The 17,231-nt window shown below is 34.7% G+C and overlaps 1 protein-coding gene across 8 annotated transcripts in view; it reads left to right on the top strand.

Moving 5' to 3' along the window:
- Thoc2 (THO complex subunit 2) overlaps positions 1–17,231 on the top strand; it is a 118,099-nt gene that overhangs the window by 87,904 nt on the left and 12,964 nt on the right. For 5 of the 8 annotated variants that reach the window (XM_077107397.1, XM_077107396.1, XM_077107393.1 and 2 more), the window contains exons 22-34: positions 155–319; positions 4,711–4,986; positions 6,223–6,364; positions 6,825–6,982; positions 7,856–7,984; positions 8,288–8,419; positions 8,508–8,692; positions 9,197–9,375; positions 9,614–9,716; positions 10,357–10,787; positions 10,987–11,045; positions 12,463–12,579; positions 16,806–16,943. In XM_077107397.1, coding sequence (XP_076963512.1) covers positions 155–319; positions 4,711–4,986; positions 6,223–6,364; positions 6,825–6,982; positions 7,856–7,984; positions 8,288–8,419; positions 8,508–8,692; positions 9,197–9,375; positions 9,614–9,716; positions 10,357–10,787; positions 10,987–11,045; positions 12,463–12,579; positions 16,806–16,943 — 2,214 coding nt within the window. The remainder of the gene's footprint in view (positions 1–154; positions 320–4,710; positions 4,987–6,222; positions 6,365–6,824; positions 6,983–7,855; positions 7,985–8,287; positions 8,420–8,507; positions 8,693–9,196; positions 9,376–9,613; positions 9,717–10,356; positions 10,788–10,986; positions 11,046–12,462; positions 12,580–16,805; positions 16,944–17,231) is intronic. The other 3 variants (XM_077107399.1, XM_077107395.1, XM_077107398.1) reach the window with 3 other exon arrangements.

The following is a 17,231-nucleotide window of genomic DNA, read 5'->3' as shown; positions in this document are numbered from 1 at the left end:
TCAGTTCCAACCATGTTCCCACAATTAAAATTTGAATTCTTAATTGTTGATCAAAAGTTACTAAAATGACATATCTTAATCATTTTTGAAAATGTTTATGATGGTTTTATAGAATGTAACATTCTGTGATTTTTGTCTCATTTTAAAAATTTAGTGTCATGATACCCTGGTACAATTTGGTGGGTTTTTAGCATCAAATCTAAGCACAGAAGATTATATAAAGCGAGTGCCTTCAATTGATGTGCTCTGTAATGAATTCCATACACCCCATGATGCAGCATTTTTTCTGTCTAGGCCAATGTATGCACATCATATTTCGGTAAGTACAGGTATTTTTGTTACCATTCAAGAATGATTCTAAATTCTTTCTTAAGTGTTTGAGTTTTAAATGTATTTTAGTTTAATATAGATTAGGTCTCTTTAGAGTTATTATCTTTTGTTAATATTCATTTCCAAATGGTGTACAATACAAATGTATCCTTTTTTAATAGCTTATTTTTTATTAGCACATTATAGTTATATATAGTAGTCAGATTCATCCTGACAAAATCATTCATGCATGGAATTTGATTTCAGTTCATGATCTCCCCATTTTCCTTTCCGCCTCCTTCCCCTCTCCCATTCTCCTTCCTCTATTTATGTAAGTGAAAATACATCCTTTAACGATGAGTCTGTTGGGTGTAGTGGTGCATGCCTGTAATACCAGTGACTCAGGAGGCTGAGGCAGTAGGATTGCAAATTCAAGGCCAGCCTTAGCAATTTCATGAGACCTTGTCTCAAAGTACAAAAAAAAATAAAAAATAAAAATAAAAAAGACTTGGAATGTAGTTCAGTGGAAAAGCACCCCTGTGTTCAATCCCCAGTAACCTCCCTCCCCCCCAAAAGTCTTTTTATTGTTACTGCTCCAACAGTTGTCCTGGTTGATGTCTTATGGACACTTGCAAACTAGTTTTCAAACCCAGATGAGAATTACTAGAGAAGCATCTTAAAAACTCAGCATCCTCAGGCCCAAAATTCTAATTCAGTAAATTGAAAGGTGCTTGGAAATTTGTGCGTGTGTTGTGTGTGTGTGATTTTTTTTTGGTTTTGGTTGTTACTGTGTGTGTGTCTGTGTGTGTGTATGATGCTTGTGAATATGGGTATGTCTCTTGAGTAACATTCCTAATGGCTACAGAGAAACCTGTTATTTTTTTTTTCAGAATATTCCTGTCAGATGACTATTACCCATAATGCTTAGAAAGGAAGAAGAATTAACAACCACTGCCTAAAAATTATTGCCCTTTTCTTTTGTTTAGCTTCTAGGAAAGGTGTATTTATGGTTATTTTCTTATTTCCATTTAAATGAAACCATTAAAAAACCTGCCTCAAAATAAGCCAAAGCCCGCCCAGCATGGTGGTACAGGCCTGTAATCCCAGTGGTGTGGGGGCTGAGACAGGAGGATCTCGAGTTCAGAGCCAGCCTCAGCAAAAGTGAGGCTCTAAGCAAGTCAGACCCTGACTCTAAATAAAATACATAAAAGGGCTGGGGATGTGGCTCAGGGGTTGAGTGCCCCTGAGTTTTTAATCCCTGGCAACACCCCACAACACACACCAAAAAAATAAGCTGAAAACTTCCCAAGCATGGCATCCCAGTAGTGACTATATTGGAATTCCAGTGAAGATATGGGGCAGAGTAGATAGCCCTTCCTCAACTGTCACCTGTACTGGTCCCTGCAAAGCATGCCTCTAATGGGAACCTACTTTTCATTCCCTTAGGGCCTTGTCAATTTATGGAACCCCCAGCATATCCTTCATTTTTTTCTGTAGACATGGATTCTGGCCTTTTTGTTTATTTGTTTTAAAATCTGTACTTTATAGAAATTTCACTTAGGATTTTGGGGAAGATCTTGTTCCTTTCTCTTAAACCAAGATTCCTTCTTTTTTTCCAGTAGGGACACAGAACTGTGTAGTAGAGGTATGCAAAAAAGGTGCTGAGAAATGTGAGGTTCAACCGATCGTGTAATTGACCATTCACTGTTAGGGTTTATGTATCAACTGCTGCAGTTTTTCACTTCCCTCTAATAACTAACTAAATGTTACTGGATTGAATTACCACTTTATTAGCATCTTGCAATGCTTTCTGTCCTATACACTCTAGTGAGAAAACTAGGATCAGGGAGTACGGTTAGGCCTCTTCTTCCCCTTTAGAATCTCTCAATCCGAAGAATTATATGCTGTCTTTCTGTAGTTATGTCTTAAATTGTTGCTCTACCTCATGGTAGATGTGTCTCAGCTATAGAAACAAGGGATCTGATTTCTTGAAGATCTGAGATGGGAGAATTGCTTAATCTCAGAAATTCTGACTTGTCTTGTCCTGTACTGAGAAATGAACACACTAATTGGTGATAATGAACCTTGGCAAACAGGATCACCTGGTTGTCTGAATTTTTCCTGGTCAGAAAATGGAACAGGTCATTCATACCAGTAACTACTTACCTATTTACTGGCCCATGTAAAATATTGTTTCTGTGTTTTTTAAGAGACAGAAAATCAAAGAAGTGGAATTTCCTTCTCAGGGCTAAGGAGAAAAACAAAAGTATATGAAGTTGAACTTCTTTTTCATGCCCCTCTCTGAAAAGTGAGTTCCTCAGCAACATAGGTTGCACTGGGTGGTCACCCATACTGCCCTGGGGATCCTTACTTTTGTATTTTAGGTGAACTCCTTCTTTTGAAGGGCCTTTCATGAAAGAAGGAAAGTGCATGAATATTAGAGGACTGTTGGGTTCCTTCCATAAATTGGTGATTACAAGTCTCTCTTGGGAATAATTCAACCAAATACTGCTCAGATTTTTAGGCCAATAAGAAAAGAGCTTTTTGAACAGTAGTCAGAAGTACAGTATAATGATTTGTTACCAGTTCTATTCCATACATCTTGTTTCCCAGGTGACTTGTGATGTAGAAAACTGATTCTTCTTCAAGTGCTAGTTAGTTTAACTAGACCAAGAAATAGTCATCCTAGGTAAATATGAAGTACCACTGTCTTTTCTGATGGAGCTTATTTTTCTAACTAGATAGGGATTAGGAGGAGGCCTAGCCATAGAAGTCACAGGTTCAGAAACAGAGGACTGGGGAGACTGGAGTTATCAAATAGCCCTCTCATACCTGTAGCATACTTTTTACTTTTAATTGTTGAAACATCTTGAGACACAGGTTTGAAGCAAAGCTTTGCCCCGGTGCATGTTCTAACTCTTTCTCAAATTAGTTAGCTATGTTATCTAATGCGTGTAGTTTCAGCACTGTTTTATCCTGTGTTTTGTTAGACCTTAGCAGGTGTCATTCTGCTCACCTAGATTCATATTAGTTACCTTCAATAAGATCCACTTTATAAATTTAAAAACCCTGTGTTCCCCGTTGCTATTCTCTCAGGTCTCTGATGTAATTGAGACTTATACTCATAACTAGTTTTCTTTGTAGCTCACTGTCAGCATGTTCTCTAACATGGAGATAACAGGAGATAAGTCTTCCAACTTCTAGAACAGTACTAAGGACTTGTTATGCTTTTAGTTCATTGAACCTAGGGGTGGAGCAGCATCAAGGCACTTAGGAAGTAAGGCACCTGGACTGTAAGGAGTTGAGCCTCTTGCCTATTAGTACAGAACTGGTATAGAACCTTTGACCTCTGACCATCTATTTTTGGGTTACATGTTTAGCACAAACTGAAAGACTTAAGTTCTTTCCTTACACTTTAAGGACAATGCCCAATCCAAGTGTAATTTTCCTGGTGAGAGCTCTTTTATCCTAAAGAGACTGATGGACATGAGATAATAACAACTCTACTCTGTATTACTTTTCTTTTTTACATTTCCTCTATGGACTAATACACAGTCCATCTTATACTAACAGATTTTTTTCTCATATAGCTAAGAGGATGGCCCTTCCTTTGACTTTCTTCCAAGTTAGCATACATTAGTCAGGCCAAAGAAGCAATAACATTAATTATCACATGCTTTAAACTTCAATATACCACAGCTAATTATAGAAAAATTTATTTGGCTTAGCAGTAACCAGCTGGTCCCGGTTTGCCTTGAACTTTCCCAGTTTTAGCACTAAAGTCTTGCATCTGGGTAAACCTTTAGATCCCTGGCAAACCAGGACAGATGGTCACCCTACTTTAGGAGTCTTAAAGAAATTTTCTCAACTTTTCCTAGAGTTGATCCATCTTATTAATTGACAAATTGTAACAGTTGGTGGAAACTGTGTGCAGTGATACTATGTTACATCTTTGGTTGGCTGTTACTAGTTCCATTGTACTTCTTCACTAATGTTACAACCCTCCTCTTGGTTCTGTCAAACATCTCAAAAGGAGGACTGGAAGCCCTGCATGTTCATGGACTGTAAGGAGTCCTTCATGTTCCATTCCTGATAGAGCAGTGAGATGGAGTAGGGTGGGGAGAATGGTTGGGGGTACATATATCTTGTTCACTCACTCAGAAGATCAGCTTTTATTAAATCTCCTGAAAAGCTCAGAACATGAGACTAAAGATTGGAACAGCTTCCAGGGATGATTTATCTTAAAGTGTTAATGTTCAGGAACTAAAATTTCCATAACAGTTTTAAGATGGTCATCTTGATTCTTTAAAAGGGAATACAAGTTTTTATATCATGAAAGTCAAAGCTATAAATTGTGTTGTGTGTGTATGATATTTTTTTTTTTTTACTTTTTATCTCCAGTCAAAGTATGATGAACTTAAAAAATCAGAAAAGGGAAGTAAACAGCAGCATAAAGTTCATAAGTACATTACGTCATGTGAGATGGTGATGGCTCCTGTCCATGAAGCAGTGGTCTCCTTACATGTTTCCAAAGTCTGGGATGACATCAGCCCACAATTCTATGCCACATTCTGGTCATTGACAATGTATGACCTTGCTGTTCCACATACCAGCTATGAACGAGAAGTCAATAAACTTAAAGTCCAGATGAAAGCAATTGATGACAATCAGGAAATGGTATGTTTTTGTTCTAGCAACTCAAGTGCATATTTACTCCATATTTTGTTTTAGCTCGGGATTCTTGAAGCTCTTGTTGTTGGATAATATTTTCTTGAGTGGATTTAATGGTAACCTCTTAATTGGTGGGGCAGAGGCTTGGTGAATGGATGAAATTATGATTAATCAAAAAGCAGTTGAGGAGGCTGGGTTATGCTTAGTGGAAGAGCGCTTGCCTGGCATGTGGGGGGCACTGGGATCGATTCTCAGCAATATATATATATATATATATATATATATATATATATATATATATATATTTTATATTTTTTTAAAAAAGGTCCTTTAACAACTAGAAAAGTATTTAAGAAAAAAAACGCAGTTGAGTTTGCTTTTCTTCTGAAGGCTATGCTGGTAACTGAAAGTGACCTACCTATGTGACTCCAATTGCAAGAACAGTAGGACTTTCCAGAAGGGGAACTCTTTAGAGAAGACTTTCTTGAAGAGCTGAGTCTAGAGTCAGGCAGGCCTTGGAAATATGGAGGTAAAAGGGACACCACTCTATAGTGTTCTAGTAAAGGAAGAAATAGCATAGTGATAAATTTATATAGTAAGGATGGTGCCAGATTATATAAGGCATTGAAAGATAGAAAAATAGATGAAATTGAGGGGGCTGGGGATATAGCTCAAATGATAGAGTGCTTGCCTCACATGCACAGGGCCCTGAGTTCAATCCCCAGCACCACCAAAAATAAAAAATAAAAATAAAAATAGATGAAATTGAGAGCTGCTTTAGCTAAGCAGGGAAGTAATAATCATTAAAAATGGTACTTTAAAAAGGTTATGAAAGCAGTATTAAGGATACTTTTGATAAGAAAGGAGCAAGCATTAGGCTAGAGACCCTAGGTAACTTTTCTGGGTAATTCATTATGAGATAGAGACCACTGACCATGGTCAAGATAGTGGGATACTGCAAATAATTGGGATGTATTATAACGAAGGAAGAGTCAAAGATGACTCCATGCATGCCCCAAATGGAATTTATCAGTGTTAAGGAAGGTGGCCTGGTGTGCTAAGACTCTTTGACACTGTTCTGGATGTGATGAAATGGAGGTGAAAGTAACACATTCAAGTGGATCTACTGTACATCTGTATTGAAGTTATTACAAAGTGCCAACATTTAGCTGTTAAATTTTTTAATTAAAAAGGGAGGGTAATGTGCATATAGTTAGGAAGTATCTAACTTCTACTTTGTAGCCTCCAAATAAAAAGAAAAAAGAGAAGGAGCGTTGTACTGCTCTTCAGGACAAACTTCTTGAAGAAGAAAAGAAACAGATGGAACATGTACAGAGAGTTCTACAGAGACTGAAATTGGAAAAGGACAACTGGCTTTTAGCAAGTAAGTTGTTGGAAATATTACATATCCCTGCTACTGCTAAATTACAAAAACAAACCTTTATAACTTTGGAGGTGTTGAAGTGTATTGTTTGTATTTCAACTCAAGTGTTCACTATCCCATTCTTTGGTTATTCATTAATGCAGAATCAACTTCACATTTCCACTGAAGGAACTGGTTTAGTTTGAAGTGAAATTAATTAACTCATAACTATAATATTGACAGCTTATCATTCAACTTTTCTGTATAAAAATCATATTTCTGGGAAAATTGTAGATAGAATATGTACACATTGAATAAAAATGATAGTCTTATCCCAGGCATGACCTTTGGTTACAAACTATAAATAGTTTGTGGTTTTATAGCATTCTCTACACTAAAGTTAATATGTTGTCATATTTAGTGGCCTTGAGGCAATTGAGGAAGAAATTTACCACTTAATATATTCTTCCCTTATTTTTAGAATCTACCAAAAATGAGACCATCACAAAATTTCTACAGCTGTGTATATTTCCTCGATGTATTTTTTCAGCAATTGATGCTGTTTACTGTGCTCGTTTTGTTGAATTGGTACATCAACAGAAAACTCCAAATTTTTCCACACTTCTTTGCTATGATCGAGTAAGTTCTTTTTATTGCAACTTTTAAAAGTCTCACACAAAGATAGCTAAAACATTATAGAGGTATTGTGTGTTTGGTTAAAAGCATGAACTCAAGAGCCAAGTACCTGAACTTGAATCCTAGCTCTACTACTTTCTAGCAGTCTGATCTTTGACAAGTTATTTAACTTCTCTGTGCCTCAGTTTTCTTATCTGTAAGATGGGACAAAAGCACTTGCTTCATGAGATTGTTGTGATGATTAAATGAGTCACTACACGTAAAAAGCACTTTGAGTAATAACTGTATGTTACAGCATTCAAGATTAAGCTATTAAATCATCATTTGAATTTAGGTCTTATCATAGGATTCTTCTCCATTCTTCTCAAAAAAAAAAAAACAACACACAAAACACAATAAAAAATTTTACATCTTCTTGCCTGCATAAAATCAGGGAAGCTTTTTAGTGTGGTCATATTCACAGATTTTTGCATCTGGCTTTTTTCTTATATTGAATTACTGCATTTTGTGGTTTAGAGATGTCATGTACATTATAGCATGTCAGCTGCCTATTTTAGTTTCAGTTTTGCTTCTACTTACTGCCCCCCAGTCCTAGTCATATTTATAGCTGTCTTTAAGAAGTTATTATGTGATAATGATAGATTTTTTTCTGTCATAAATCAGCTTTCTTTATAAAAGTTCTTTTCTTGTTGTTGCTTTATGAATGTGCTATTATCTCTCAATAGCCAGACTCTCCAAAATTCTCTGCAAGTATAAATATAAAAGGGGAAATACATTTTGACTGAATTTACCTGGTATGACTTGCTATAATACAATGTTCTAATAATTAAACTGGTTTGACCTTGGCTTTTTTTTCTTAACTACTTTTCCCTGTAGGTTTTCTCTGACATCATTTACACAGTTGCAAGCTGTACTGAAAATGAAGCTAGTCGATATGGGAGATTTCTTTGCTGCATGTTAGAGACTGTGACCAGGTGGCATAGTGATAGAGCCACATATGAAAAGGTATGATAAATACCTTATGCTTTACTCATGTATAGAATGACCACTTGCAGTAATCTTTAGATTGTTCAATTTTAAAAGGGAAGCTGAGTTTAAGATCCAATTGTAAAGAATAGCATACCTTTTTATTCTATTTTAAACTGGCATTTCAAATTGGGATCATGCAATAATCCAAACCTTTCTGTGAAAACTACCTATCCAAATATTCATGCTGTTTTTATGTGGAATCATTGATCTAGTCTACTTAAGTTTCAGCTTTTGTTTTGTCAGATGTAACTTTAAAAGTGACAAACTGTTTTTCCTTAGGAATGTGGAAACTACCCAGGATTCCTTACCATATTACGGGCAACTGGATTTGATGGTGGAAATAAAGCTGATCAATTAGATTATGAAAATTTTCGGCATGTTGTACATAAATGGCATTACAAACTAACCAAGGTAAAAAAAAAATTGGGTTTTTAAAAAGTATTTTCTCTTCGTATTTGTACTTTAATAATAATAATGGATCTTAAAATGTTTGTTGTAGGCATCGGTACATTGCCTTGAAACGGGCGAATATACTCACATCAGGAATATCTTGATTGTGCTAACAAAAATACTTCCTTGGTATCCAAAAGTTTTGAATCTGGGTCAGGCTTTGGAAAGAAGAGTGCATAAAATCTGCCAAGAAGAAAAAGAGAAGAGGCCAGATCTATATGCATTGGCTATGGGGTAACAAAATTATACTTTAATGTAATTTATGAGACTAGCTGACAGAAGGATTCTGAAGACTTTAAAATGTTTTACAGTGTTGAAGTTTATCTTCTGCCTTACTTCAGGAGATTATGGGAGATTATGCGCTCATGTTCCCACAGGCTGGTGAGAGTTGTCACTTCTGATTATCAACTTCCGGTCTATACTGGATGATAGTGTCACAAGTTATATATACTACGTCTCAAATGGGAGGAAATGTAATATTAACATCATAGTGAATTTATCAGATCTTCCAGAGCAAAAAATAAAGTCAGTTTAAGGATTAGTTTATTTTGAAGTTATTTTTAAGAAAGTATTTAGGACTCTCTAAAAGGACCTTTAAGAAATTACTGAAAATTAATATTTTTTATTCTCTGGAACCAAGTAGTCGAACAAATAACTTGCTAATTTTATTCTTTTAAACCCCATGTTTGTGCTTTTTGATTTGTATTTGTATATTTAAACACTTTGTGCGACTTTCAGCTACTCTGGGCAGTTGAAAAGTAAAAAGTCATACATGATACCTGAAAATGAGTTTCATCACAAAGACCCCCCTCCGAGGAATGCTGTGGCCAGTGTACAAAATGGGCCTGGTGGTGGGCCTTCTTCATCATCGATAGGAAGTGCATCTAAATCAGATGAAAGCAGCACTGAGGAGACTGGTATGCTTATTTGTAGAAACTTATAAATAATAGTTTTTGTTTTATCATATTGGAATGTTTTATATCATGTGACAAGTATGGTGCTAGCTTAATATTATAATTTTATTCCTTAGGTGAGAATATGTAACTGTTAAAAAGTAATCATTCTGCTGATTCTAATTATCCTCTAATCATTTGGCTGTGAAATTGTTTATTTACATTTAGGGGCATGTTAAAGAAAACCTTATTTTTATTTCAGATAAATCAAGGGAGAGATCTCAGTGTGGTGTGAAAGCTGTTAATAAAGCTTCTAGTGCCACACCAAAAGGGAATTCAAGCAATGGAAATAGTGGCTCAAACAGGTAGGAACATAGTGCCATATGTCACAATTCTAAATTTCCTTTAATTGGCCTCATTAAGCATAAATTGAAGGAAAGCAGTAGTTGAGCAGTATGAAAGTCATTTAAGTTGGACTTTGAAATTTTGTATATACACCCCTATTTTGATGATGTGTGCTCACCATCTAAATTATGGTTAGCAGTTTTGTTTCCCATGTTGGGATATTCAGGGAGATGTAGGTGGTGAAGTTAGAAAAAAATTTAGGATAGAGTGATTGCTGTGGGCAATCTGAGTAAGTCTAGTTAACCTAGGAAAAGCCTACACTAATTTAGAGTAGTAAATCCATCCAGCTCAATAATTTATCCCCTGATGCTAGCACCCTTGGTTGATTTGTGGAATATATTTTTGGATTTTACTTTGTTAGCCTCAAAGATTATGAATGTGTACAGAAAGAACCTGAGGTTCTTTTAATTTGCTTTCATGAATTTGCTTATTATTTACTGGATAAAGAAATGTTTTCCTTTTTACTTAAGTTGTCCTTTACTTTTCAAAGGATTCCTCTTAGTTCTAGGATTTTTAAAGTCAATAAGAAACCCTATTATGATTTTAAACATGGACTATATTTTATGAGTATTTGTCCTAAAATCCGCTTTTATTCTTAAGCAGCAAAGCTGTTAAAGAAAATGACAAAGAAAAAGGGAAAGACAAAGAAAAAGAGAAAAAAGAAAAGACTCCAGCTACTACTCCAGAGGCCAGGGTACTTGGTAAAGATGGTAAAGAAAAACCAAAGGAAGAGCGGCCAAATAAAGATGAAAAAGCAAGAGAGACCAAGGAAAGAACGCCTAAGTCTGACAAAGAAAAAGAAAAATTCAAGAAGGAAGAAAAAACTAAAGATGAGAAATTCAAGACGACTGTTCCCATCGTAGAATCAAAATCGACTCAAGAAAGGGAAAGAGAGAAGGAGCCATCCAGAGAAAGAGATATAGCAAAGGAAATGAAATCAAAGGAAAATGTTAAAGGAGGAGAAAAAACAACAGTTTCTGGGTCCTTGAAGTCACCTGTTCCCCGATCAGATATTGCAGAGCCTGAAAGGGGCAAGTGTTCCTTTCTTTATATTTGTTTACCTTTTTGTTATTTTAATGTGCATTTGTTGTCTCCTTGTTTTGGTAAGTTATGTAGAGATTTTGCTAGGGAGATGAACACATGATGATCTTAAAAGTTGTTCCTTTTCTTTTAAGTATTTGGAAAACTGGAAATACACTCTATTCTGACCATTTCTTTTTGTCTTAACAGAACAAAAACGCCGCAAAATTGATACCCACCCTTCTCCATCACATTCCTCCACAGTAAAGGTTAGTATAGCCTGAGGAAGGCAGCGTCCATGTTAGGCTCACCTGTTTGGAATACCAGTGTCCTGACTTCCTTCAAGTCTTGTGCCAAGTATTCACTGGAGCCACTGGAGGTTTTATATTGCATTAGAAAATGAATTTTTTCTGTATTGGTGGACTGATATTTTTTCCTATTGAGTATTTTTATTATAAAAATGTTAAAACTTCAAGGACCTAGCACTAATTTTGTAGTGTTTCAAAGTGCAAGAGAAATTTTACCCAGAAGTGCCTCACTGCTTTAAGCAGGCTTTTTTGGAGTGCAATGGTAGCTACAAGCAAATGAATCTTTTCAGCAGAAAGAAGCCTATTTTTCAGCATAAATATTGAAGAATATATAGCACTGAAGACTTCCTGGATGATACAGGATAAACAAGATACCTCTGAATTCATCAAGCTTCTTGATGAGCATCATACCGATGTGCCTTCTAAGAAGGAGTCTTGAAAGGAGTTCCATTTTAAAGTCTCCTTGGTGATCAGTTCTCCTGTAGTTGTGTATATTCAGTGAGCATGCAGCTTCTGTTGTATCTTCCCTTGGAGGTTTGTTTATACCCATTGGGTTCCCAACAAGTTGAACCTTGCGTTACGATAAGAGCAGATGTGGCATCCAATCCTACCACCCAGCAAAGAGAAACCCCAGGCATTCAACTGCAGCACAAAATCGTGGGTGTAGCCTTCTTGAAGACTCAGGGTAGCCATTCCTTGCTCCATATTTAATTTTAATACTAAAGTCATCTAATTTCATGGAATCTTTGAATTTGCAGTACGTTGAACTTTTAAAACTGTAAGTTATTAATTCTTCATCAAGAGCACTGTGGTGGAATACCGTAATTGATTTCTTTTTCTTTCTTCCTTTCTTTTTTTTTTTTTTTAATACTCTTTTTTTTTTCTTGTGGGAGTTATGAGATTCACCAATCATAGGTGCTTTGCAAAAACAGTGCTCTACTCTTTGTTGGATATGTTTTGTTTTATTGTAATATAATGCCACTAAATTTTTCAGCTAGGATTAAAAAAATATGTATAAGTTTTAAGTGAAGTAAAGTTTGGAATTTTCCAATTAAAGAAAGACTATGAAAATATAAGTTAATGTTCTTCCACAGTAACCTCCACTATTTTAAATATTTTGTGGAGAAAAAATGTCTTGCTTTCTTAAGCCTCTTAAATTACTTAAAGCATAAGTGCAGAGATATTTAAAAAAAAGTGGCATTGACATTTACAAATTTGAGCATAAAGAATGAATTTTTTTTTAATTTCTTACATCGAGTGCATATAATTTAGTTTTTTTTAACATAATTCCATTACATAGTTTTTTTATTGTTGATATTCATATTGATAATGATATCATGGAATTTATCTTCACAAGAGGTAGCTGATTTATTTCCAGGTTACAGCCATACTTCCCAAAGTTCCTCTGGGTTCTGAGAACTATGCCAGCTCACCTGTCATCTCCATTCATTTTCTACAGGACAGTCTCATCGAACTCAAGGAGTCTTCCGCAAAGGTTTGAGTCTTTTAAAATCATCATGCCTAAGTAAACCAAAAAGTTCTTTACTTCTTTTTTTTTCAGTAGATACTCTCACACTAGTAAATTATTAAGCCAGGATCAGTGGGAAAAAGTACCCTGTTTACTTAGAATTTCTTATCACAAACTAAAAGAGCAGATGACAATGGTCCCTTTAGAGAGATTGTTATTAAATATGTGTAATGTGGCAACATTTCTATAATCTATCCTTGCTTGCTGTGTTATGCATTCTTTTATGCTTCAAAATTTGAAATAAGTTTAAGGTTTTGGAGGGGAGAGTTTTTGGTTTGTTTTGGGGTGGCATAGGGTTATTTAATTTCTCGAATCTGACATACTATTTTGGACTGTGTTTTAAAGACAGCTCAGAAGACTAAAAAGGTAATTCGATGGATTCACATAACTTTTTAAAAAGCTGAGTCCATTTCAATCTGTAAATTTTTAAAATATTTCCTTTCCTGAGATATCTTTTTGGCAGTTGTAGCATAATATCATGAAATACAGTTAATATAAAATAATAATTCCCCTGGATGGGAATACTCAAATTGGTGTTTGTGTTTATGTGTCAATATTTTTATTATTCTACTTTTCTGGGTATTCTGCTACGAAAAATAGTGTACAGTTTGTGTATCATTACAATTATGGAGTTATTTTCAGTATCATAGTTGAATTGCTTATTGTTCATGCCATTTTGTTTTTATTATAAAATTCATACCCTCCTTTACTTTTTCTATTTTACTGCCTATTTTATTTGCTAATTATGATTCCTTTCTGATGGGCCAAATGGAACTTTGAAAGTCACTTGACATGACTACTAACTGCTTTTAGACCTATAGCTTTATAATGAAACGTCTGTGAATTCTGGGCAAATAAGCACTACTTTTTAACAGTGTAGATTAGCTAATGTGCTTGTGCTCTAAGAATGTGGCATTGTTTTTAGAATATACTATATTGATCAAAATAGTATCAGCTTTTACCATGAGTACCTTTAACAACAAAGTAAAACCATTTTTTGGCTAAATTAAATATGTAATGCAATATAGTAGGTCTTCATAACCAGTTTGGGATTGTATGTGCCAGTCTTAACCATCAGTGGCTTGTGTGGGCTATTTTAAATTCATGGGTTAACAGTCTTGTATTTATTTACTGAAATGTACTATGAAGCAGTTTGAGATCTGCTGTTAAAAAATTAACTGAATTTTCTAAACAAGAAAATTACGGTTTCTCACATACGTTTTGAAAATAAAATGTGAGATGACATGTATTTGTCTTATTTCATTCTCATAACAGTGCTGTGAGGCTAAATAGGGCAGATGGTACTGTCTTTTTGACAAATGAGAGGCTGAAAAAAAGTTCTTGAGACTTCCCAATGGCATACAACTAGTTAGTATCAAAATGGGAACTAAAATCAAGGTTCCTCTATTCTTAGCACCCATTTCAACAGCAGTAGAAAGAGAACCCAGCTCCTTTAGGTGTGTTTTTATTTTTTAAATTATAGTGATTCAAGTCAGTTTCCCCACCTTTTTTTTTTTAATGACAACTTTGTGGGGGCACTTAATATTCAATTACTTATTCTGCATGCAACCAGAAAAATTTGAAAATGGCATATAAATATGCTTCTAAAATTATGTGACTCATACCACTTTTCAGATCTTTAGTGTTTAGCAAGATGCTCAGCAATAAATTAGGTATTCAATACATATTTGAAATGAACTCTTAAGCCTTTGGACTTTGCTGAAACATCCAAAGTACTGTTACATGTAGTAGCTGATGTTGCATTTTTATGTGTCTAGAAAGTTTAATAGCATATGAATGTGTTAGAATACAATTTTTTCCTGGACTTGAGTGATCTCTAAAATTGATTATGCATAACCTCACCGTTTCTGGGATAGCTTTCATTTTCTAGAGTTTGGAGGATATGTGTTTTGTGTTATCATGTCACTTGTGCATATAAAACTGTTTCCCTGCTTTTAGGTATGTTTTGCCTCTGGGATTCTCTCTTTTATTAATTTTATTTGGCAAAGGTATTGAGCACTCATTGTGTGTAGTTAGCACTAGGAAGTATATAGAAGTAGAAAAGACACCCTAGCTCTGATAGCATACCAAAAACTATTATGATTAAAAACAAATGACGTGAAATTAATAGGGAACACCTGTCATAATCAATCAATCAATAAAACGAGTTCATTGGAAAATGAGTTGCAGAGTTGAGGGATGGTTGCAGTGCTGATGGCTATTGAGCTGTGTCTGAAGGCTAAGTGGGATTTTAAGAAATTAAAAGTGAGTAACCATTTTAGTAAAGAGAACTACTGGAAAGATTCAGAGTTAGGGAGCACAATGGCCACAGCATAGAACTTCTTGGTTTGCTAAACAGTAGGATGTAATTCTGAAAAATTATGAAGGGGTTGGAATGCCTAAGCTAAGGAATATATATGTTTTATTCAATAGGCATGAGAAACTGTTTTTGCAGAAAAAAGTATTGTGATTGTAACTATTCTTAGAAAGACAGAAAGGAGGAATTGAATATATTTCTAAACTAAGAGTTTCTATTTGTGTGTCAGTTGAGCTATTTGACTTTTTACATCAAGAATGAAATATTTGACTATTAATGCCTGAAGTAAGTCATGGAGGTTTCTCAGTTCCTTGCAATACAGAATACAAGTAGGCACAGGTATAAACATTCTTGCAGAGTTGTGTGCACGTGCATGTACACACACACACACACACACACACACACCCCTCTTTTCTTGGGAGAAATAAGCAATACTTCTTTTAGAAAAACCTTTTTGAGTATTGCAGTAATAATTATTTCCTTTATTTTATCATTTAATAAATAATATTAACCTAAGGTGTGAATAAACCTCATAATTAGAAAAATTCTGAAGTGTTATTTAAGTCATACCCAGCAAGAGTATCTTTTAGGCAAGTACTTTTATGACTGTTTATCATTCTCTTGCTCTTTGTTATTAATAAACATTTTGTATATTTCAGTTGATCATCAACTTTTAAACTTTGAAATTTTAAAAAATATACTTCTGCATTGCTATGGCAATATTTCTCAGCCAACTGAATTGCAATTGTTTGGTGTAAAAAAATGTGTTTAATTCTCATACTGATGTCTTCCTTTTTCTTGTATTCCTTTGAATACCAAAGAATTCCTTCATGTAAAAATATTTGACTTTTGTCTCAATATTCTGTTAATTTCTAAGGTACATCTGGAATTGTGCAGTTATGTAATGGAGTTGTATTTGGTATTCTGTTGCCTAATATTTGAATGTATTAAATTAAACATAAACTTGTAGGATGGTTATAATACCCTAAGATTAGGTTTTGGGCTATTTCCTGACTGTTGCTTAAATATTTTCTTTTATAGTGGATTTCCATATTTATAACTTGTATAAGTAGGGTTATCTCTCAGTTATTTAGAGTTAGAATATCCTTGATGTCTGGTTGTTATCTTGCCCCTCTGTCTTTTGGCAGAGAAAGAACAAGCAGAGGAGAATATTTGTTCATTACTTTCCAGTATTTTAGTAATGTAATCACCCTCATCTGACATGATGGCTTTTTGAGCTTATTAGAACAAATTAGACAAATTTCATACTCAGTTGTGGTTATTTGAGAAGTAGAGAATATGCAGCAGTTTTGATTTACATTTATAAAAAAATAATTTTGGACAGTTGCTACATGGTTTACACTGAGGCAGAAAGGACTTGCTAGTAAAGTCTTAGCTCTGTTTTATTTTTATACTTTTGCTCACAGTCATCATTGACTGCCTATTCATGGATGGTAAGAATTTAAAATTTCCATGATTGTGCAGAGGTTTGTATTTTTTTATGCAACAGAGAAAGTCCAATCATTGTTTTCCACATATGGACTCTAATATTTGTGGTTATAGGCCTAACAACAGATTGATGATGAGGACTCTGGCTAGTGAATTTACTAAATAAAGAGTCTCAGTCAAGGCAATAATGAACTGATTGAGTTTAAGTTGCTGTTTTTATAAGGACAAGACATGAAACCTTTGTATTTGTGTGATGCTCTTTTATTTTATCTCTTGTAATACAGATAGCTGACCAGTTTTAATTTTGGGTCTAACTGCCACTTGTCTTTCATTTAATAAACAACAACAACAACAAAAAAAAAAATACCCAAAAGATTCCAATACTGGAAAACTAATAATCTTTAGTAATATTGCCTTAATTTAACAGCTCTACATTAATCATACTCCTCCACCACTGTCCAAGAGTAAGGAGAGAGAAATGGACAAGAAAGATTTGGACAAGTCAAGGGAAAGATCCAGAGAAAGAGAGAAAAAAGATGAAAAGGACAGGAAAGAGCGGAAAAGGGTTTGTACTTTTTTAAAAACTAGTTTGGAAAGTTGATTATTGTATAGTAATGTGTTTACCTTTCAGAAAATACTAGTTTGTTCCATAGCAGTCTGTTGTTTTGAGTTTTAATTGGTATTTTCACCCTAAAGTGTGTTTGCATCTTCTACAGTAATAAGGATCTTCAGCCTAGTAATCTCTACCAGCTCTGCTTGTCTTTCATGCCATTTTACCAAGTATGTGAAACTGCTGCAAATATTCTCCAGTGCTAGTTAGCTGTGCCTTTCTTATATAAAAGTAATGCTTTAA

Source organism: Callospermophilus lateralis, chromosome X, assembly GCF_048772815.1.
Source record: "Callospermophilus lateralis isolate mCalLat2 chromosome X, mCalLat2.hap1, whole genome shotgun sequence".
NCBI lineage: Eukaryota > Metazoa > Chordata > Mammalia > Rodentia > Sciuridae > Callospermophilus > Callospermophilus lateralis.
Note: the sequence above shows the minus strand (reverse complement) of the source record. Positions and strands in the feature narration are given on the sequence as shown.